The sequence below is a fragment of the Anomaloglossus baeobatrachus genome, chromosome 3, assembly GCF_048569485.1.
Source record: "Anomaloglossus baeobatrachus isolate aAnoBae1 chromosome 3, aAnoBae1.hap1, whole genome shotgun sequence".
Lineage (NCBI taxonomy): Eukaryota > Metazoa > Chordata > Amphibia > Anura > Aromobatidae > Anomaloglossus > Anomaloglossus baeobatrachus.
Window position 1 is genome coordinate 419,943,037 of NC_134355.1, and position 24,882 is coordinate 419,967,918.

The 24,882-nt window shown below is 39.6% G+C and overlaps 1 protein-coding gene across 4 annotated transcripts in view; it reads right to left on the minus strand.

The window, feature by feature from the left end:
- Positions 1 to 419: 419 nt before the first annotated feature.
- Positions 420 to 24,882, minus strand: part of DLGAP2 (DLG associated protein 2) — a 738,892-nt gene continuing 714,429 nt past the window's right edge. For all 4 annotated transcript variants that reach the window (XM_075340329.1, XM_075340327.1, XM_075340330.1 and 1 more), the window contains 2 exons: positions 7,180 to 7,332; positions 420 to 3,788 (listed from right to left, as the gene is read on the minus strand). In XM_075340329.1, coding sequence (XP_075196444.1) covers positions 3,570 to 3,788; positions 7,180 to 7,332 — 372 coding nt within the window. In that variant the 3' untranslated portion in view covers positions 420 to 3,569. The remainder of the gene's footprint in view (positions 3,789 to 7,179; positions 7,333 to 24,882) is intronic.

Below are 24,882 nucleotides of genomic sequence, written 5' to 3' on the forward strand. Positions count from 1 at the left end.
TCTATTTATTTTATTTTAAAGCTAAGAAAGTTTAATTTTTTAGTGTCTCTGTTCCTGTTCCTATTTTAGAACAAAACAGTGGACAGGATCCAGCTGGACTCCAAAGGGATAAATAAAAATGCTTCTTTATTTGTATCAATTCGATTAAAAATATATATCCATTTCTCAAGTAAAGACACTGGCTTGTTCACACTGATGAATGGCAGATGTATACCACTACGCGTTTCGGCGGGACGCCTTCCTCAGGTGGCCTGAGGAAGGCGTCCAGCCGAAACGCGGAGTGGTATACATCTGCCATTCATCAGTGTGAACAAGCCGGTGTCTTTACTTGAGAAATGGATATATATTTTTAATCGAATTGATACAAATAAAGAAGCATTTTTATTTATCCCTTTGGAGTCCAGCTGGATCCTGTCCACTGTTTTGTTCTATTACCTTCTCGGTTTGCTGCCGTAATCCGTGCCGGACCAAAGGTGGTTAACAGGAGGATATATTCAGGCTTGTCTCTGTAGTGGTGAGCGGTTTTGTTCTTTTTTATTATATTTGTCTGTTCCTATTTTAGCTTATCAATCTACAACGGTTAAGCAGACATTGGAACAGATTGCAGCTCGTCTTGTCTGCACATCTTGGTACGTCTTTTTTTAAGACTTTTAAACATATAGTTGTATAATTAGATAACCATATGGAAAGAGGGCATTTAATTATTTCTATGAAGTTAATTGCATTGCATGTAAAAATAAGGCCATTAATTAATTGTGTGATTATCTAGGCTAATCTTTAGTATTTATAATAAATTAAAAAAGAAAGTGATAAAAGCTTTTTAAATATTAACTTACATAATTTAATAAAATAGCTTATTTATGTATTTGGCTATGTAATTATTTATTATATCAGTTTACTATGCATTTACCACATTATTTTTTCCATAAAAGTTACAATATTTTTCTTCAGACTTTTCAATTTTTAGTTTCTGATGCCAAAAATTGAAATCCAAACTGAGGAGGGTTTATAAAAATGACCAAATGATTGTCAGTTTTATTATAATATGTTCAGCTATCAGTGGCAGACATGTTATCCTGTAGTATATGACAAGTCGTACATTTACATTAATCAGAACCATTTTGGATAGTGACACGAAATGTAAACATTTTACATTGTACAAATTTTGCCCAAGTAACCTTCCTTCTTTGTTTTTTTTAACCACTCCTGGTAATGGCTGAAAAAAATGGATCAAAACTGCATGTGTAAATCAAGTTTCAAGCAATTGAAGATGTAAATTTAGGAAAATCCTATCTGTAATTGCAGGACCAACTGATGATGACCAGCTAAGCATTTAATGGTGAAAGATTGGATGGTCATTATTGTATTTTCAGAAGCTGACTGTGGCCCAAAGCTAATTCCAGTAGTCAATGTGAATCTCAGCTTTAACTAATAGAAAAAGTATGTATCTGGGACTTTTAGTAACTTAGTTTGCTATAGTAAAACACATGAAAATGGCCCTTATAAGCCAGACAACCCTGTAGCTGGAAGGTTTACTAGTGAGGTGAGAAGTGATAAAATAAATTAAGAAAAACTTTACCAAACCATAAACGTATTTTATTTAGTATGTATGCTGTAGGCAGATTATGAGTTAGCATTCTTACTTAGTATTAATTATAGTAACTAAACTTTTTTTAATCATTGATCAACCCTGATCTTTGTTATATAATCTATTGCCTTATTTTGCTTCCTTCTCTCCTAAACACCACACTGAGAGTGCTATTTTAACTGCCTCCTTCATTCTCTTTTACAAGGTGCTTTTAACTGCTGCTATAGAACAAAATCCCTACTCAAACACTATTTACAAACTTCTCACTGTGTGTGCTTTTATGCTTTTTTGACCCATGCTCAAACATTGAGAGTTTTGGTAAATAGAGTTTGAGTATTGATTCTTTCAACAACAGCAATTGAAAGCGACTTGCAAAAGAGTGTGAACTAGGCAGGTAATTTTCAACATGGTTTTTGGAAAAGAAAAAAGCTAAATAATGTAGTGGAGTATATTAAAAATATTCATAACCTTGCAAATGCTGATCAATAAAAAAGTTTAGTTAATTATATTAATAATGGTATTCTAGTAAAATGTATTAAAAAGAAAAAATACTAAAATATTTAAGGCTTTTTATCACTAGGTCTGTATGCTTTAGCTTTGTCCCGTTCCTTTTGCAACCATATATAAATACTATCTTGGAAGGATATAGCAGCTAATACAAATTACATTAATAGTTATTTTTTTCCTGAAACTAAAAAGAGCCCTTTCTGCTAGTTAGCCACACACATAAAGGGAAGCTTTCTGACAAATTAGACAAGTAAAACTGAAATTTGAGGTTAAATGGTTCCTCTTTACGTTTTGCATACAGTTAACTGGAGATGCGAAAAATTGCTACATTCCCTTATTCCCTTAAACTGTCGTATTTTGAGACAATCAAGGTATTAATGAAATCTGGTAAGGAAGAAAAATAATTTATATAAAAATAAATTAATAAATTACAGGTGTAAACCACATATCACCATTACTATACCTTAAAATAACCATCAAAACGGAAAGATATCTACCACTTATAGTCATGATTTAAAAAATTATTACCACGTCACAACTGGCATTTTAAACAGCAAACATTCATATTTGTAAGGATGCCCTGTCAACATAGTAATAGCTTTGAGTGTGTGTCTATATAGCATATACAACAATGTATTAAAAATAAAGACAAATGTAAACAGAAGTGTAGGGTCCATGGAAGGACATTTGACTATCCATTTCACATTGGGTCTCAAAACATCTTTTTGTTAAGGCATTCACTTTCTTTCCACAGATACACTCATGACGTCTTCTTGCATTTAGAATACATAGTTGGATTGCAGAGTGCAAAGGATTCACCCAACAAAGGGTTGTATTTCAGAATCAAGGAGCCAAACAGGTTCTTGGGGGTTTTGCTTTTCCAAGCAACCAAATGAAATATTAGAGATTGGTGATATTACAGATTGCCGATCTTTGGTTGCCCTGTGCAACCTGCTAATGTAAATATTAGCAGCATCGTTACCTATCTTATCTGATCTAAATGAAATACACAGGAGGTCAGAGAGTAATGCATTCATTTTCCCCTGCATTTCTAATGTGTAGCACCTTCTACTTGGAATAGCTAATGCCTCTAATGAGTGGCGAGATGTACCCATTTAGTTATTCTTGTTTCTAGAGATCGTGTAATTTATAAAAATAGAAATAACCAAGAATTTAGGCTGGGTTCCATCTTGGAGGTTTTTCTCGTTGTCCTCTGAGAACAAGTTGGAGAAGTCAGCTCTCAACAAGCCCTATGCATGTAGCTGATCTCAGTCAGACATGGGTAACAAAACAAGGAGTTTTTGCAATGAGTTTAGCAAACTCGGAGGAAATGAAATAGCATTCCACTGCGCTTATGGCACAAAGAGCACAATGACAAGGGCATATATAAGTAGAGAGATTAACTAAAATGACCAGGTGTGCTACAAACTGTACAAATATGTTGTTTAAAAAAGACCAATACAGTGCTTTGTTCTTAAAGCCTAGTTTGGGCTTCCGGTATATATATTTCAATGCTGTCTGCACGCTCACTGGCTGAATTTTGCCGGAATGAAGCCGCTCTTTTTGCAGCCATTAGACGTCTTCTGGCTTCTTGTCTTTGACGGTCAGGTAGGTCCAGAGACCTTTCTCGAGTGACAGGGAACTTTCCCCTGGAAGTTTTCTTTGGTATTGCAGGTGGGAGTTTCTTTTCATCCTAAAAATCATACAGAAATAGTGTTATTTTATTTAAAAGGAGTGAAAGATTTCTCCTAGCATGGACACCTACAGGAGACTGTGAAACTCAGCAGGAATGTACTGTTTCTTTCTAATGTGTTTTACTCAATCTGTAGATCAGGGGTGTCCAACTCATTTTCACAGAGGGTCACATTAGCATTATGGATGCCTTCAAAGGGCCACTTGTAATTTTAAGGGTTCATGTAGATCTCTATTCAACACAGTATGAGCATGAACTGCAATTCCCAACCTGATCAGGGGTTATATGAGAGCTGTCCTTGGGTAGAATGGCTATACAAGAACTGTCACTGGGTTGTAGGGCTGTACAAGAGCTGTCCCTGAGTACAAGGGCTATACAAGAGCTATCTCTGGTTAGTATGGTTATACCACACCTGTCCCTAGGTAGGAGGGCTATAGGACAGCTGTTCCTGGGTAGTAGGGCTATACAACAGCTGTCCCTGGGTAATAGAGCTACACAACAGCTGTTTCTGGTTACTAAGGCTAGGCAAGTAGGGCTATGCAAGAGCAGTCCCTGTATTATAGGCCTAAGGGTGTTGTCCCTTGGTTGTAGGGCTAAGGGCACTGTGCCTGGGTTGTAGGGTTAAGGGTGCGCTTCCTGTGCTGTAGGGATAAGTGCGCTGCCCCAGGGTATAAATCCCAACACAAGCCCCCCCAGCATTGCATGAACCCCCAAATCTCACCACAGGCATCCCCCCAACACCACACACTCCCCAAAATCCAACTGCAGGCATCCCCCCAGCATTGTACACAGTCCAAACTCCCACTACTGGCATCCCCACAGCATTATAGAGCCCAATATCCCATTGCAGCATCCACCAGCATTGTACACCCTGCAAATCCCACCGCAGGCAAACCTACAGCATTATACATCCTCAAAAATCCTATCACAGTCATCATCCAGCATCGCACCCCCCCAAAATATCAACACAGGTGTCTTTCCAGAATCAAACACCGGCACAAGATTTCATCAAAAGTGTTCCCCCTGCTTTGTACCACCCCAAATCCCACCACAGGCAACCTAGACCCCAAAAATTCCACTACAGACATACCTACAGCATTATAGACCCACAAAATTCCACCATAAGCAACCTCCAGCATCGCAACACACTGAGAGCTTACCATGGCAGCTGTGGGGTCAGTAAAGGCCCCCAGGTCTGCCATGAGCCTCCGGTTTGCCTTTGAATTGAACACTGAATAATAATGTGTTGAAATACATGTTGGATACAATAAATCACTCCTAAAAATAAATTAAACTCCTTTTTTCATTCTGAAATTACTTTATGTAGTGAATTTTCTGATTTTATTTCCTTTGCATTGAGAAAAGCAAATAGAAAACGGTTGATAAGTGACCTCAAGTTGCGGGAATCACATGAGCACTCACATGATGACTGATGGAACTGTGAAATAGAACAGAACTCTAACACTGTTAAGATTCCCACTTATAGGATTTTTTAGACTCTGTCTCATTTTATGCTTTACTTGAAAACCCCTGTAAGGTTATGTTTACATAGTGTTTTAGCCTATCTGTCATGGCTTAAGGTGGTGTCACACACAGCGACAACGACAACGACGTCGCTGCTACGTCACCATTTTCTGTGACGTTGCAGCGACGTCCCGTCGCTGTCGCTGTGTTTGACATCCAGCAACGAGCTGGCCCCTGCTGTGAGGTCGCCGCTCGTTGCTGAATGTCCAGCTTCATTTTTTGGTCGTCGCTCTCCCGCTGTGACGCACAGATCGCTGTGTGTGACAGCAAGAGAGCGACGAAATGAAGCGAGCAGGGAGCAGGAGCCGGCATCTGGCAGCTCCGGTAAACTGTAACCACGGTAAACATCGGGTAACCAAGGTGGTTACCCGATATTTACCTTCGTTACCAGCCTCCGCCGCTCTCACGCTGCCAGCGCCGGCTCCTGCTCTCTGCACATGTAGCTGCAGTACACATCGTGTAATTAACCCGATGTGTACTGTAGCTAGGAGAGCAAGGAGCCAGCGCTAAGCAGTGTGCACGGCTCCCTGCTCTCTGCACATGTAGCTGCAGTACACATCGTGTAATTAACCCGATGTGTACTGTAGCTAGGAGAGCAGGGAGCCAGCGCCCAGTGTGCGCGGCTCCCTGCTCTCTGCACATGTTGCAGCACAGCGACGCGTGTCGTTATGATCGCTGGTTCGGCTGCTGTGTTTGACAGCTAAGCAGCGATCATAACAGCGACTTACAAGGTCGCTGCTACGTCACAGAAAATGGTGACGTAACAGCGACGTTGTTGTCGCTGTCGTTTAGTGTGACCCCAGCTTTAGTTCTGCTAGCCGTAGAAATCAGGATTCAGACATTTACAATGACAAGACTATTAACTGTAATGATGCAGACGGAGTCACTGCGTACTCGATCGATCACCTTTTTATGTTTCCATCAACATAGCCGTATGGGGGTTTGTTTTTTGTGGCACGAGTTATACTTTGAATGAAATTATTCACAACCGGCGTTCACAGGAAGTTCCTCATCAGCTGACTCCATGCTGTCATTATAATCCATCGGCGCCCTGTGATCATGTCACATGGCTTCTGATGGGAGCGGAGAATGACACACTCCTCACTGGTGCCTGTTAAATCAGATCAGCCAACATGTGCAGATAAAGATGCGGGCTCGGCGTGTGAGCCCGTATTAAAGCAGAGGACATGACTTATGACATAAATATTCATCTCATGAAGGGGTTAAAACACTGCTCCAGCATTTTTTTTCCAGCGCTGGAGTGGCATTTTCACTGCAGATCCCCTGTCCCTTGTCTTATATTTTACCTCTGGCAGTGCCTTCTTGTGCCTGTAACTTCTGACTACCAGAAGTCTGAAGTTATGGCACAAGGTCTCAATGAGAGCAAGAACGAGGCTCAAATAGAGTTGCACTGGTTGTGACCTCCGGCGCCCTCCATGAAACACTGGAGCTTCCAGCTGGTAACAAATCATCAAAGACCGACCGAAGGTCAGTGATGGAAGATAAAGATGGTCTCAGGTATGTATATGACAGAGGGCAGAGGACTTGGAATTAAAGTGCTACTCCAGCACCAAAATAAAAAAAAAAATGCTGGAATGTTGCTAAGGGTTCAAAACAGGTTGACAAAGCATGAACACTATTCACTATGTTGAGAGCATTAAAGACAAATATAAAAATAAATAAACCCTAAAGACTGGGTATAACCATGTTATGCTGCTTTTAAAAGTGTAATGGATTTAATAACTAAAAACGTTTTAAGAAATATATATGGTACATTTTATGTTGATTTTGGAAATGTTACAGTTTACTACATTATCATGCTAGAATGTCATGTAAAAGACTTGTTATTTGCTATGGATGCTCCCACCTTCTTTTCAGGAGAATCCATTGCTTTCCAATCATTGACTTTCAACTGGTGCAACTTGTCAAACTTCAAACTTACATCCTCAATGGATAATTGCAGGAGGTCCCAGAATCCTGCTAAGTCTTGTGAAGTAGGCCTAGGCATTGCACTTGGATCCTTAAAGTTAAAAAAGGTAGAAAAATTCAGTTAATTACAGAGATTAAAAAAATACAAACAAGTGATGGAGTATTTTTATTTGCATAAACAAAGGAGTGATGGAATATATTTATTTGGATATGAGAACTCTTCCACATATTATTATAACTGGAGGCCCTTAATGGCAGAGATGGGAATACTGTGCCATATAATCTGGTTCCCATCAGCTCCTGCATTCTTGTTAAAAATCACAACCAGGAGAACTTTTAAAGAAGTCCCCCAACCCTTTTTCTCATAAAAGCTGACTTAGTGATCAAATGATTGACATGGGTCCAGCCTCTTAAGGCTACATTCATGCATCTGTGTGGGTGTTACCATTCAAGAGAAATTGATCATATTTTTTCTCCGGTGTTATTCTAGTTTCTTCTATTTTTTTTCAATTAAGCAGGTAAACTGTCTTAACTTTTTCATCCATTTACTACTAACAATATATCAGTTAAAAGTTGCTGAAAATCAGTGGAGTTCTGAAGTACAAAGTCTGTTTTAGTGTACTGTACTGCATCTGTGCTGGATTCCGTTTCCGTCAAAATGACGCAAATGTGAAATCGGCCTAATGCAAAATCAGTAACAGTTGCCACCACTAGTAAGATCTGAGTAAGCTCACTGTTTATTGCAGGGGTGACATTTCCCAAGGACTCATTTTGACAGCTGCCCGAACTTTAATTCTTCCTTAGATTGTGCAAGACGCATGCAGTGTTCATAGAAGAACACTGTGGAACATGCAACAATCCAGCATCAGGACATTTTTGTTGGCGGAAATGGCGTGCTCTGGGCTCCCATCCCATTCTTTTGATGAAGGCAGCAGTTGCAGTGTCTCCTATGTAATGTATGCAGCAGCCTGTGTATTCTATGTGATGTATATACACTAGTCCCATTGCATCCTATCTGATGTATATCCACATTTTTGTTACGTTTTTTTCATGCGTTTTTCATTGCTTATAATGGTGAATAATGCTGAAAGACTTGACATGCTGCAGATTATTTAATGCATTAAATCTGCAAGTAAAAAAAGTCAACATGTGCACAACACTTCAGAATTCTCTTTGACTTTGCTGGCAGAAGGATTTGTTTGTAGTTTTGTGACAAAACTGCACTAAAAAGCACTTAAAAAATGCTATAAAAACACACCGTGTGGAATAAAACATCTTAAAAATGGGAAAGCTCCTGGGCTGGATGGCCTTACAGCCATTTAGTACAGAAAGTGTTGTGAAGGCCTTCTTCCCCATACTAAAAAAAATGCTATAACATGCTATTAGCATTATTATTATTAATCAGATGCTCCAGGAATTTTATACGCCTCACGTAAGTGTAATATGTAAACCTAAATGAGACCCATTGCTAATGAAAACTTCTAGACCTACTGTATATTGCTTTTGAATGTATATCTTAAAATATTTACATCAATAGTAACCCAAAGAATTATCACTTTACTTACAGCATTAATTCAACACAATCAAGTGGGATTTACCCCAAGACAAGCACCAGATATTAGACGAAACCTAAATATTATGCATAAAGCAAAGATGAGTAAAATTTCCGCTAATGATGTTAGCTTTAGATATTGAAAAGACATATGATTCTATCTCATGACCTTACCTTTTTCATGCCTTATTCAGATTTCCACCTGGCCTTATTGCTTCCTTAAAATTGATTTGTGATACACCCACAGCTTATGCAAAACTTCCTTCCACCCATCCTACACCTGTTAACCACTTCATGACTGATGACGGTAAATATACGTTGGCTTCTGCTGGTCTTTGTGCAGAGCTGACATAGTTTTATGGTCCATAGTCAGGAGTTGATCGCGACCCCCTGCGTGTTGCAATCGCCGGGTTTTCAGTGCAGAAAGGTAGTTCATCACCAGGACCTAATCTAATCAGGTCCTGATGATGTTAATTTCATAAAAAAAATGCCCATATAAGTGCTATTTCCCCACTAAGTGGATAAGCGTGTGTTATGTCCTGATGATGTTAAGCCTTTAAGATCACCTGTGTGCCGCAACCAATAGCGAACGCGGCACATAAAAGTTAGAGAGGTGCAGTGAGCTGCTTCTCTTACCTCTCCCAACTTTCCTGTGTCATGATGATCACGGGGGAGCCGAGGGTTGTCATGGCAGCCAGAGGTCACATGATGACCTCCGGGTCTGCCATGTACAGTGGCCTATTAGATTCAGCCTGCAGCAGGGTCTGACAGGCGATCTGCAGCCTGACACTGCCTGTATAAAGTATTGTTATGCTGCTAAATTGTAATGCATTATACCAGCGATCAGACTAAGTAAAGTGAAAGTCCATTTTTGGACTAGTTAAGAAGTTAAGAAAAGTAAAACAAAACCTTGTAAAATGTAAAAAAAGAAAAAAAAATGATACCAAAAAATACATTAATATAAAAACAACCCCCCCAAAAAAGTACGACAGTACACGTATTTGTTATTGCCGAATCCAGCCAGTCCTGATCTATAAAACTGTCACACTATTTAACCCCTTCAGTGAGCAGTTTTTAAAAAATGTGGCAAAAAAATGCTTTTACATCATACTGCAGAAAAAAGTGGAATAAAACACAAACAAAAAGTTGAACATAAACAAAAATGGTATTACTGAAAACTACACCGTTTCCCGCAAAAAAAACAAGCCACCACACAGCTCTAACAGAAGAAAAATAAAAAATGTATAACTCTGAGAATACAACAATGTAAAAAAATTATCTTCTAAAAAAATAGTTTTTAGTGTGTAAAAGTGGCAAAACATAAAAAAAATAAATGTGGTATCACTGTAATCATACTGACCCAAAGAAAAACCTATGTTGTTACTTTTACAAAACAGTGACCGGCATAAAAAAAAAATCCCAAAAACCTATTCCTAAATTGCTGTTTCATGTTAATTATACTTACCAAAAATGAGAATAAAAAACGATCCAAAAACGTTATGTGCCCGAAAATGGTACAAATAGAAATGTCAACTTGTCCTGCAAAAAACAAGACCTCACATGGATGGCTCTCCAAGCGCAACATGGTGTCCATTATTTATTCCAGCAACTGTGCACTATGTCCATTGACAAATGGAATAGATGCTATGATGTTTTATCTAAAGGTAGTGATCAGACCTCACTCACTGAGACATCAAATCATAGAATATATCCTGATGTCACAGATATATGTTTCAGGGGGTGCAATGCCCCAGGAGACATGAAGCATATTTTGTGGACGTTTCCTTTGGTAACAACATTTTGGCAGGAGGTTAAATCCCTTATCAGGGATGTTTTAGGGGAGTTAATCCGGCTTGATCCAGCAGAACTAGTGTTTAGAGACAGACCATCGGGTCTTACTAATAAAACCTTTAATTTACTGATTTTTTTTTACTATGGCTTCACAAATTTACATAGCTATGCAATGGAAATACATCAATTTTTTCTTTATCTTTAGTCAAAAGCAAATTAGATAATATAATGATTTATGATTGTGTAAAGCACCAAGGAGAGGCAATTGTGGGCGAGGGTCTTTGCAGTTGTCCTCAACCCACCCAGGCACAGTACAGACAAGGGGGGGGCAGAGTGGAGTAGGTGTTATGTGGTGGTGTGGAGGTAATACCTTCTGTCAGCTGCTGTCGTTCACTCTCTGGGTCCCGTTCACTCCCATGGGCTTCAGCCCCCTTGAGCTCAGTAAAGAGTCGGATGCAGGGTACAACTTGAACGGTTTTACTGAACAACAGTCCAACAGCCATTTTCCATCTTTTCAGTACATTAACATCGTCATCCTCCTTATCTTTCAGACACTTCAGTTCCAACAACCGGCTTGGCTTTGCGAAGACGGCTATGGTGGAGTGACTGACCCTTCCTCTTCAGACTCACTCTCCCAGCATGGTGGTGGGACACTCGGCTAATGAACGGGTAGACCACTTGCCTTATCGCCACAACTGCTTTCCCTCAGGTACCGGCAGATGATGCCTCAGGTAGGAGCACCCCTGGACTTAGGTCCCACTGCAATAGAGCCCTTTCTGTCACTTTGCTCTTCTCTCTTTCTTTCTGCTTCTGTAGCAGGGACCAGGGGATAGTGAAGGTTTGGGCTTCTTTCACTCCTTAGGTCCTGTCCCCGTCACCTCCACCGTTCTCTGCTCCACTCTGGACTTCTGTCTCTCCTGGACTCTTTCTAGTTCTCTACACTTGCATAGCATCTCCCTATCTCCTAAATCAGGAAGTTCCTTCTCTTATATCTCCTCCTGTGCTGATTAGCCATCCTCACAATTAACTCCCTGCTACCCTGTCATCTCCCAGTCCATCCCTTCTCTCTGAGGGACCCAGGACCCATGACCTCTAGTGGCAGCCGGCCGTATTACACAGGGGGAGGAATACCATACATTAAAATACAATGTAGCAAAACACATTAGTCACCAGCGGGGACGTGGGGGCGGTAGAGTGCTGGTCACCCTCTTACAAACACATTGAAGCCACCAGGACCGACACCTTAGAGTTATTTTATGCTGTTTGGACCCGCTGGATAGACTCTCATCCCGCCCCTACTGAGCTACTCTCTAAATGTGTACCCCTGAGAGATACATATAGAAGATGGGATGTTAATTGTTAACTCTAAATTGTGCCTCCTATTTAAACTTGGTTATTAATAAGACATTCTTTAATTTTATGCATGAATATCCCCTGCTTATTGACCGAAATAAGTGGTATAACTTGCTCTGGATTATGATGTTAAACAGAGTACAAATATGCTAACTACCAGGCTGTTCTCCCTAGATAAGGATCCTTTCCCCTCACCCTCCCTTTCTTTTTTTTCATCATTTCTTTCCTTCTTCATTTGTACTTATTTGAATGTCAGAATATAAACTTTATTACTTGTGACCCCCTGTGTGTGGAATTCTTTGAAACTTATGTTATGTTGTTAAAATTTAAAAAATTCAATAAAATATTTTTAAAAATAAAAACGCACTGTGTGCACAAAGCCTTAAAAATATATTAACTTAAAAATTGACTTACAAAACTGTACATCTGTGTTTGGAGCAATTAATTGCAATGAGCAGTTCTTTACAAATCTCATCTTAAAGGGTCCACTGTACTATAGATCGCCGAAAACCTAAAAAATAGTTGCTCGTACACAATTCATCATTACCACCTAACCTCACATGTCTCACCAAAAAGAAGCCATTCCATGGCATTAGGGGTAAGTTAATTACTGTAAATGTTTGAACAAATAATAAATAATTTTTAAGCTGATAATTTTAAATGGATTGTGAATAACATTATAAATATTCAAATAGCTCCTGGAAGAAAAATGGTTCCCCAATCCCTTGTTTAACAGATATCTAAAGCTCGCTAAATACTAGTTAATCTATTTGTAAAGATCCTAAAACTGCCTTTATAATCTGTAGATACATACATTGTTTGTTTGCTTTTTGTCATACTAAATTAAAATAGCAAAAACTGTTTTACATCTGTAATCTTTAGATTATCCACTAGATGTCAGTATTTCCTAAATTTGTAATCTAGTTTAGCGAATGGGGTGGAATATGTTATTTGTTATTCTCAGTGGTTAAAATTCTAGATTACCCTACAAATTAATGGTAATTTTAGACGTCTGCAATACAACTCTCTAAACAAGCTATTAAGGATGAGTGATTCCATTTTAATCAAATTTGAGATACATTTTAAAAAATAGCAGGACCCAGTGAATTCAAACACAAATTTTTGATTTGCGTAATACACCAAGAATGCCCACTTTTAATTACACAATGTAGAAGATTTCATAAACCAGAGCAGGCCCTTAAGACCTTGGGTACGATCGGTGAGCTTCCTAATAATGCCAGGAGCTAAACAGTAACAATGCAGTGTCATGACAAGAACTGCATCACTAGTCAGTAGTAATGAGCAAACAGTAAAATGCTTAGATGCTCATTACTTGAGACGAGTCTTGAGTAACAAGCATAATGGACGTCAATGAGACAGTTGAGCAATTTTCTAGCAGACGCTGACGACAGACCAGGGACGCCTCCAGAGAAGGTCTAGAGATGAGTGGAGACTTGTGCTTTTGTGGGTTGCGTTGAATGCTATTTGGTGGCTATGTGAGTACAGAACATTTTTGATGAGTTCCCATTTATCCTATGCTCTATGTTGAGCACTTACATCGAGGTTTTCATCTAGATCTCCGAAATACATGGTTCAGGTGAAACCTCCAACAGATCCATTCACCAATGAGGCAGCAGAGTTACTCTGGACTCTGTTTGTCCTTTGTTTAGTGGTGTCCATCTTTTCAAAGGTGAACAAAACTGTTGATGACCACACTTTTGTGCATGCTTAAAAAGACGCGTAAAAAAATGGACTCCGCCGCACCACAGGTCAGATGTGAGTTCAAAGTGACTCTCTCTCTGCCTAATTACAGTGAATTTTCCATTGGGAATTTTGTCTTAATCACTTTTTTCAGACACATACACGTAATCCCCAGTGTAAGTGTTCAGCGTAGAGCGCAGGATAAATGTGAGCAACGCCGTACTGTGATCGATGGGAAGCAGAATGAACAAATCAACAGCAGTTAAAGAATTGCCTTTATTTATTTATTTTTTACATTGTTCACCTTACGGTATAAATGATAGAGCAGCATTATTCCTCAGGTCAGAATGATTACAGCGATACCAGATTTATATAGTTGTTTTTTTTAGCTATGGCTACTATCACACTAAAAATGCTTTTTTTTTTCAAAATAAAAGTTTTTTGCATCACTGAATTTTAAAGGCTATAGTTTTCTTTAAATTTTCTGCCGAAAAAGTCGTGTGAGGGCTTGTTTTTTGCGGGATGAGTTGGAGCTTTTATTGGTACCATTTTGTTTAAGCAACATAATATGTTTTGATTGCTTTCTATTCTACCTTTTGTGAGGCAGAAGCAAGAAGAAACATCAATTTAGGAATTGTATTTGTAAATTCATCTGTTGGAAATATAGGGGGCTTCCACATTACTGGTAGCACAAGGGCTCTGGAAAATCTGCGCTCCAAAATCCAAATCCCTCCTCCCTTCTGAGCCCCATAATGTGCATAAACCACAGTTAGCTTTCACATGTTTGGCATTGTTGTAGTAAGGAGAGCCTGCTTAAGGGTGGAAACACATCTATGCGAGTAAAATCGGTCCGACTGGGCTGAAAAATACTCGGCTGATTTTAGTTCACGTTAGGTGCGAGTGCAACGCAAGTGCGATGCTTTTTGCTCGCATGTGTGTTGCGATTGCGATGCTAGTTTAATGCAACATCTTAATTAGATAAAAGCTATTACACATGTGTCATTTAATTAACCTATGGGATTGTGCTGTTACATTCATCTAATGTGCGAAGTTACTGCCACACTCGCAAATGTGAACGCTGGTGCGCGTGTGTGATGCTACTTTTAATCCCCTTCCATAGGAAATCATTGGGACAAATGGTGCGAGAAACTCGCAAAAAAGCAGCATGCTGCGATTTTTTTCTCCGTCCGATTTGGACTGAGAAAAAAATCGCAGATGAGAGCTGAATCATTGACTAACATGTGTCCGATTTCAATGCGAGTTTTTCTCGCATTGCTCTACTGCGAGAAACTCGCAAGTGAGAAGCAGCCCTAACATACAGGGTGCAGGTTTCCAGAAGCATGAGCTGGGCACAATGTACGGGCAACTACAATATACTGAGCATTAAAAGGGCTTATTTTCAATTTTTAATTCTGCAACATTCACTGCGTTTGACAACTTGGTTGTTTTCCAGAGACTAAATCATCACTACACCTGTAGATGAACTCCCACAGGAGTGTAATTTGGTCAGTAGAGGGGAGTCCGCAAATTATTCTAGTAAAATATGTGCTACAAAAATCAAAGGGCGCTCCATCCCTCCCGAGCCCTGCAGCGCAGCTAAACAGTACTGTACAGTCACATGTGGGGTATTGCCACGTTCAGGAGAATTTGTGTAACACATAGAGGGGCTTTTTATCACCTATTCCCCTTGTGAAAATTGGAAATCTGGGGTTAAAATACAATTTCAATGGTAAAAATGTAATTATTTTTTTTTCACTGCCCAATAGTATAACATTTTATGACACACCTGTAGACTCAATATGATTACTGCACCATTGGATTAATTTATTGAGGGGTACAGTTTGTAAAATGGGGTCACTTATGAGGGACTTTGGCTGTTCTGGCACCTCAGGGGCTCTATCAATGTGACATGGCACCCATAAACTTTAACAGCAATATCTGCACTATAATTGGGCACTCCTGCCTTTCTTCTTTTTGTACTGTGCCTCCAAAGTAGTTTTCAACCACATTTGGGAAATTGGCGTACTCGGGAGAAATTGTACAACAAATTGTATGGTGTGTTATCTCCTGTTTCCCTTCTGAAAGCAAAATAAAGATGGGTTAAAGCAACATTTTTGTGACCAAAATGTATTTTTTCATTTTCACGGCTCAATGTTATAAAATTCTGTGTAGCGCCTGTAGGTACATACCAATATTGTTTCATACAAGGCAATGTTAAAGTGCCCATACAGCTAAATACATACAGCTAAGGGAATTGTGAGAGAAAAAGTGTAAGGCTGGGGCCACACGGGGATTACTGCGATCCCCTCGCATGACACTCGGCTCACTCCTTTTAGTACAGCAGAGCCGAGTATAATGCGAGTGTCCCTGCGACTGAGGTCCAACCGTGCGAGTGGACCTCAGCTGCGGGTGGCGGGCCGGCACTGAGGAGGGGTGGGAGGGATTTATCTCCCTCTCTCCTCTGTAGCCGACTATTGCCATTCTTGCAACGGACTCGCATTACACCGGTGTACCGCGAGTGCAGTGCGATTTTTCTCTCGCCCCATACACTTGAATAGGTACGAGAGAAAGAGTCTCGCATTACAGTCACAGCATGCTGCGATTGTTTTCTCTGTCCAATTAGGGCTGAGAAAATAATCGCTCATGTGTGCTGACACACAGGCTAGAATTGGTCCGAGTGGAATGCGATTTTTTTTTTATCACATTCCACTCGCACCGATTTTCATGCCGTGTGGCTTAGGCCTAATGAAAATAATGATGCCAAGGTTGAAAAGTGAATGAGTGAACCACAATGAAGTAATAGCAAATAAATAATAAGTACAGTAGAGGAGGCATAATTCACACAGTAAGGCCACAGTACAGAGATAATACTCTTATCTCTGTGTTTTTACTATACACTGAAGGTATATGTTCTTATGTACAATATGTTTAAATGTGCCTCCAAACTAAGCCTCAAACATATGCCACTGTAAGGCATAGAGAGGCACATGCACATATACTGAATGTACGCTAACATACACTAGCCTTATACATTGGAATTCGTTAAAGGGAATCTGTCACCAGATTTTTGCTATGTAATATAAGAGCAGCATGATGTAGCGGCAGAGATGCTGAATCCAGCGATGTGTCATTTGCTGGTGTGCATGCTGTCATTTTGATACAATCACTATTCTCCTTGATGCAGACCTAGCAAAGCTCAGAATACTGGGCTGTGTTTAACCCCGCCTACACCACTGATTAGCAGCTTTCTGTGTACCTTGTACACAGACAGAAAGCTGTTAATCAATGGTAAGTGTGGGTTTACAAAAAGCAGTTGACTAGGAGGCACAAGACACCTAGTCCTATAGTGCTAATCTCCTGTTGATAAAACACTTATTTTTTTGAAATAGCAAAACACAGCCTAAAAAAAATCACTGGAATCGACTCTCAGCCCCATCATGCTGCTCAGAATCTATAGTCCCTACATTATGCTGCTCTCAGATTAATTGGCAAAAACCTGGTGAAAGATTCCCTTTAAGTTTGTAGTTGTACATAGTGTAGATGTATATTTGTAAATATACATTTATCTATATTACTGTTTATACAAAATTGTTTACACTTTATAAATAAATAATACTGACAACATAGTGTGAACGCAATAGCTTTATAAATCCTGTTTCTTTGACATGGCTTCACCAATGACAGCAGTAAGATGGCAGAGGGCACAATCTGCTCTCATGTCATTAAATAACACTTCTAGGAAATCATATTTTAATTGAAGTAAATTTGGATAGCTGCCTTTGTGTTTAGATGTGTTTGCATAGAATAATCTGTGGTGTGTTTGTTATGCTTTTCAGATTAAGCGCAGCAGCAGTATCCAACACTAATGAAATCGAAATCCTCTGCTGCGGAATATATGCAATGTAAGGCTAATTTATGCATTGCAGGCCTTCTTACTTTGTGCCTTTATATTGCTAGTTTCACTAGTGCTACTGCATGAAAAGCCATACTATACTTGTTCTTAGGCAGAAAATATTATATATGGGGCATAAATTCATCTTTTAGGGCAATGAGCTATATCACCCACTATTAGAAATGATATATATAGACAAGTGATAGCAATAATCCCACTAGAAATAGAGAATGCTTAAATATTAGCTTATTATGTGACGCTATCATAAATAAAATACACAAAAAACCACCATGAAATGGATTTCTGGGGAAAATGTTTACTAAAATCTGCTTAAAAGGAAAATGTCACCATGAAAATGCAGTCCAATCTGCAGTCACCTTGTTAGCAAACAAGTTTTGTGAGAACACATTCAGTATAAGCTGCATTTTCATCACTTAACCCCTTCAGCCCCGGGGCACTTTCCGTTTTTGCGTTTTTGTTTTTTGCTCCCCTTCTTCTGAGAGCCGTAACTTTTTTATTTTTCCCTCAATCTTGCCATATGAGGGCTTGTTTTTTGCGGGACAAGTTGTACGTTTAAATGAAACCATAAGTTTTACCATATGGTGTACTGGAAAACAGCAAAAAAATTACAAATGCAGAAAAATTGCAAAAAAAGTGTGATGGCACAATAGTTTTTGGGATGGTTTATTCACGGTGTTCACGATATGGTAAAACTGATGTATGGGTATGATGCCTGAGGTCGGTGTGAGTTTGTAGACACCAAACATGTATAGGTTTACTTGTATCTAAGGGGTTAAAAAAAATTCACAATTTTGTCCAATAAAAGTGGGGCACGTTTTGCGCCATTTTACGAAACATGTAGCGTTCTTATTGTTTGGGATCTATGGCTCAATGATGGCTTATTTTGTGCGTCTCGAGCTGACGTTTCTAATGGTACCATTTTTGCGCACATGCTACGTTTTGATCGCCTGTTATTGCATTTTGCATAAAACTTGCGGCGACCAAAAAACGTAATTTTGGCGTTTGGAATTTATTTGCCACTACGCCGTTTACCAATCAGATTAATTGATTTTATATTTTGATAGATCGGGCATTTCTGAACGCGGCGATACCAAATATATGTGTATATTTATTTATTTTTTAACCCTTTCATTTTCAATGTGGGGAAAGGGGGGTGATTTGAACTTTTAGGTTTTTTTTTTTTTTTTATTTTTTAAAACTTTTTTTTACTTTTTTTTTATTTTACTAGTCCTCCTAGGGGGCTATAGCGATCAGCAATCCGATCGCTATTATCTATCTGCTGATCACAGCTATACAGCTGTAAACAGCAGATGCAGTCACTTTGTTTTTCCCTCTGCTCTCGGCAGAGGGAAAACGAAAGTGAAACATCATAGCTGCAGGCGTCATCACATGACTCTGTGCTACGATGGCAACCACCGATAGTCACGTGATCACGCACGTGACTTCCGGTGGGGGCGGCGGTAAGTAAAAAACATGGCCGCGCGCATTTAGATCTTGCTGCCAGACTTTGGCAGCAAGATTTAAGGGGTTAATGGCCGCGGGTGGAAGCGATTCCACCCGCGGCTAGCAGGCACACATGTCAGCTGTTGAAAACTGTTCAGCTGCCACCGGACGCAAGCACAGGTACCCGGCCGCTTGCATGCAGCCACAGGCACCCGGCCACCCGATTGCCTCAGACCCCCCCCCCCCCAGGTACCGCTATATAAGACGCACCCCCCATTTTCCTCCCAAATTTTTGGGAGGAAAAGTGCGTCTTATAAAGCGAAAAATATGGTACATGCCTACCCGTACTTTGACTCTGCCTTTCTTGTATTGTATTTATTTTATTTAGTATATATTATATATATGTTCTGACTATGATCAAATTTCTTGTATTTTTTTTTCATGCAGCGACTCTTGACTAAGACCCAGGTGGGTCGAAACGTCGGAATGATTTCAGTCGCTTTAATAATCTTTTCACCTTTTTTGCATTATAAACAATGAATGCAGTGAATTTGTTTGATACATTAATTCAGGGTCACTGACCTATTTTTTCACTTGCACCACCATTATTTTCGTCTGAGTGCAAACCACTTTTTTGATTACATTACTTTTGTCATTGGGCAAACTTACAAAATCAGCAAGGGATCAAATAATTATTTCCTTCACTGTATATTTCAAATTTTAAATGATCAGTCCTGGGCACCCACCTGTTGCCATTTTTCTGTTTTGTTGTTCCTATGTTTTCATATATAGTAAATTTGGTTCATCTTGCTTCCATGTCAAAGTTATGGCTTTTTAACCACAATTCATCTATGAAGACCACTTGCGTACAGACTTCTCCAAACAATAGATCGGTCTAATTGTGGCCCAATGGTTGCTGCCAGTTGTGAGCTGATAATCAGGAACCAAATAAAAAGTGGAACGTTTTTTGCGCTGCTGTAGTAATGACACAAATCCAAAGAAGCTGCTGTAGGTGGTTTTATTCTACACATTCGAAGTGTGTCCTCACTTCTTCATTAGGAAATCCACCAATTAACAAGCAATGGCAGTAATGCGGTTTATATAGCATTACGTTTTCAAAAAAGAGCACCAAACAGACACATGACAGTGAGTCAGTTTTTAATTTATTAGGTAAAAAGAAGGATGAAAGGAACATACTGAGAAAAACACAGAAGAACAGCTGAAAAGTACAAAAATAAAGAAAAGGAAGAAGAAAGGAGGAGCAAAAATAATAATGAACAAAAAGAAGATGTCTGTTGACCTAAAGTGGACTAGAACCCACTAATGATGACATATGTGTGTGAAAAAGGAAAAGCCTTGCATCATGTACTATATGGGAAACTTGGAAAAATTGTACAGCAAAAAGATTATTTAACAATATTGAATCAACGTGTAAAATGAAATCAAATAAAATTGTAGGTTAAAAATGTCAAAGAACATTTTTGCATATATTCAATAAATGGGATAAAATCGGTGTATTAAAAATGTCGAATTATATTATTTTTTGCAAAGTGTATGAATATTTATGTCCCTAAAAAGGTATATTTAATGAAAGTAAGCCTGTGGGCTTGAACTCGTAACATGATGAGGTGGACTAAACTCAGCTCAAGAACACATAGGCCACCTCCTCATATCATGAGTGCATACAACTTTTTTTTTACATTTTCAAAATACTAATTTTATTCTATACATTGAATATAAAAAAAATATACTTTTTTAGGTAATATTTTTCCTTTGACATTTGTAATACACCAATTTTATCCCATTTATTGAATATTTGCAAAAAATTTTACCCTATAATTTTTTCATTTTGCACATTGATTCAGTATTGTTGATCAACCTTTTTGCTATACGTTTTTTCAAGTTTCCAATATAGTACACAATTTAAGGCTTTGCCCTTTTCACACATATATCATAATCATTAATGGGTTCTAGTCCACTTTTGTGTCAACAAACATCTTTTTGTTCTTTTTATTTTTAGACTTTTCAGCTGTTTTTCTTTGTGTTTCTCAGCATGCTCCTTTTATCCTTCTTTTTACCTAATAAATGAAGTCAGAAAAGTGTTTTTATTGCTATACCAGGCAATGAACATTCTAGCGCCACCTTTAACCCTCTGAACTCTGACTCACTGTCATGTGTCTGTTTGATGCTCTTTTTTGAAAACTTAATGCTATATAAACTGCATTACTGTCATTGCTCGTTAATCTGTGGATTTCCTGATGAAGACATGAGGACACACTTCGAAACGCATCGAGAAAAAACACCTACACTTCAGCACCTTTGGAATTGGGTTTTTCATACAGCAGTACAGAAATAATTCCACTTTCTATTTGGTCCCTGATTATTCCTGGCTTTTGAGCGTGTGGACCCTGCAGAAGCTGATTACATGTTTTAATACCGGTTGTGTGTCACACAACCTCACAAGGTTAGCACAATCCCTTATCACCTTTTATATGTTTATTGGGTAAGACCCTATTGTGCTTTCTATCCTTAGCTTTAATCTCAGTTCTGAGCTGATGGCACTTTTGGACATATTCTGATTTTGAATTGAATCAAGCATGATGTGTTTTTCATATACTGCATTATACTTCCTTGGCTGACCACTGCAGTCCTCAACATTGCAAATTTCTTGGTGCTTCATCAAAAGAGCTAATCACTTAATTGAAAAAAGGGTTATGCCAAATAGGTAAGAAAAAAACCAAAACTCTCACTCGTTTAGTAGATCCATTCAGCAGATATCTGGGCATCGGTAGTATCCAGGGAGGACAATGGAGGGAAATCCTTCGGCCTGGTGGTCCCTCACATTAAAAAAGTCTCACCCTGAAGTCCCAAAAACTCCCGCCGTAACAAGGGCAGTCCACATCTGTCCCTGTTACTTTGACCCTATGTAAATCTTTTCCTGATATTTCAGTGCTTTCAATTCAATATTTTATTTTTTGTGAGTCTTATTAGGCTTAATTGTAGTTTGCCTTATAATTGGCTGTTAACCTCACTTTTGTAGTGGAGTTTAGCTTTTCTCATCCCAGTTTTAAGACAGCTGCACAGCTGTTTCTGCTTCAGTTAAATAAAACCTGTCACCTGTACAAATGCTATTAACCTGCAGATATGGGGTTAATCTGCGGGTTAATAGTGTTTGAATACTGCTCAGCATCTGCAAGTTGAACCCCACTGAGGAAATTAACTTTTTTTCCTTATGGCAGTGTTCGGTTTCAGTCACAGGGAGGCGCCGGCGGGGGTTCAGTCACCACTCTGTAAATCTAGAGTGGCGGCTGTAACCACACCCCTCCGCACTGACTGACATCTGGTTCTAATGATGAGTGGCTGTGGGGGTCACAGTCACAGCTGCTGCTCCCCATACACAGAGCCAGTGGTGTAACTAGAGTTTGATGGGCCCTGCTGCAAAGTTCAGACCTGGGCCCCCCTCCATGTACACAGACACTTGGGGTATGGGATAATGACACTGACACTCGGGGTGTGAGATAATGACGCTGACACTTGCCTCTTACCCTCAGCACCCAGGTTTCCCATGATCTGAAATCCCTCTATCAGAACCCAGCTTTCCTATGTTCTGATATACATCTTTCCCTCAGCACCCAGCTTTCCCATATCAGAGCATGGGAAAGCTGGGTGCTGAGAGAAGATGTATAGCAGAGCATGGGAAAGCTGGGTGCCGAGGGAAAGAGCCTTTTTTCTTCAGCACAAAATGTTCCCATCCCCTGCTTGTATCTTTGTCCCCCCTTGTATATAGTTCACCAAATAAAATAATGGCCCCCAAATAGCTGTTGTAAATACATTTTCCAGTTTGGGGCTCCCTCTTGTGGTCAGTGCTGGTCGTGCAGTTGATTTGTGGAATGAAAGCCACACGCCTGGGGAAGACTGGCAATCAGGTCTCTCTGATTGGGCTATATAGCTGAGTAGTTTTCTCCTGTTACTTGCCGGTGTTCAATGGATATCCTGTGTGTTAAGGACATTCTGAAACCAGCCCTGCTCTCTACCAGAACTCCTGTCAGATAAGTTGGTCTTGTGCTTTTGCTTATTGTTTCCACTTTATTGTTGTTTTTTCTGCTTTGATACTAATGCTTGATTCCTATTTTGCCTGTGTGGAGTTCCTGGTGGAATTGGATCATTCCCTGCTGGGAGGGTCTGTATGATTCTGTAATGTATTGTGCTTTCTGATGCTTGGTATTAATTCAGTCCCTCATCTATATTAGTGTTTTTGGATCCCAGTAACATCAGAGTGCTGATATAGTGGGGGAGAGGCCGTTTGGTCTCAGGGTTTTTCCATATCAGACATGCTGGTATTTATTAGGGTTTTTACGGCTGCAGACAGTACACCTTCCTATCCTTTCCTATAAAGATAGTTTGGGCCTCACCTTTTCTGAACCTGTTTTTCAAGCTTTGTATTGTGTTTTCCTATATCACCGTAGTCTTTACATGTGGGGGGCTATCTATATCTTTGAGAATTGCTCCGAGGCAGATTATCTTTTCTTATATTTCTATCTGTAAGAATATTTAGTTCTCCGGCTGTGTCGAGACGACTAGGTCATCGTAGGCTCGTCCCACAGCTATTTATAGTTGTGTGTTAGGATTAGGTCTGCAGTCCATTAAGGTTCCAGCCACTCTGGTTACAGTTTGGGTTTCCACATTTTTTGATCCTCCTTGGTCCCTGAATCATAACACATAGCCTTCCATATAGTATAAAGGGTCCCACATAACCCTTCATATATTAGAATGCACCTCCATAGTCCTCCATGTATTATAATGCATTTCTCCATGTATTATAATTCACCCCATAGTCTTCCATATATTATACTGCACCAGATAGTCTGCCATATATTATAATGCACCCCTATATTCCTCCATGTATAAATTAGCCTTCATAGCCCTCCAATTATTATAATACATTTCTCATAGTTCCCCATGTATTATAATTCACACCATAATTCTCCATATATTATAATTCACCCCATAGTACTCAATATATTATACTGCACCACATAGGCCTCCATGTTTTATAACGCACCCCCATAGTCCATGTATAAGGTAGGCTCCATAGTCCTCCATATATTATAAAGTAGCCCCCATAGTCCTATATGAATTATAACACAACCCCATAAAACTTCATATTGTATTATACAGCACCATACTCTTGCATGTATAATGCACCCCTATATTGCATGTATAAGGTGTCATTCATTTTATATTATGCAGTCCCATACTCCTACATGTATAATGCACCTCTAGTCCATGTAGAAGGTGTCCTTCATGTTGTATAATGTATCCCCATAGACCTCCATGTATAATGTAGCCCCCTAGACCTCCATGTATAATACACCCCTATAGTCCATGTATAAGGTGTCCTTCATGTTTATTATGCAGTTCCATAGACCTCTATATATAATACAACCCCCCAGGCCTCCATGTATAATAATGCAGCCAGCCTCCCCAGGTCTCCATGTATAATAATGCAGCCAACCTCCCCAGGCATCCATGTATAATAATGCAGCCAGCCTCCCCAGGCCTCCATGTATAATAATGCAGCCAGCCTCCCCAGGCCTCCTTGTATAATAATGCAGCCAGCCTCCCCAGGCCTCCATGTACGAGCAGCCAGCCTCCCCATGTTTCCATGTATAATAATGCAGCCAGCCTCCCCAGGCCTCCATGTATAATAATGCAGCTAGCCTCCCCAGGCCTCCATGTATAATAATGCAGCTAGCCTCCCCAGGCCTCCATGTATAATAATGCAGCCAGCTTCCCCAGGCCTCCATGTATAATAATGCAGCCAGCCTCCCCAGGCCTCCATGTATAATAATGCAGCCAGCCTCCCCAGGCCTCCTTGTATAATAATG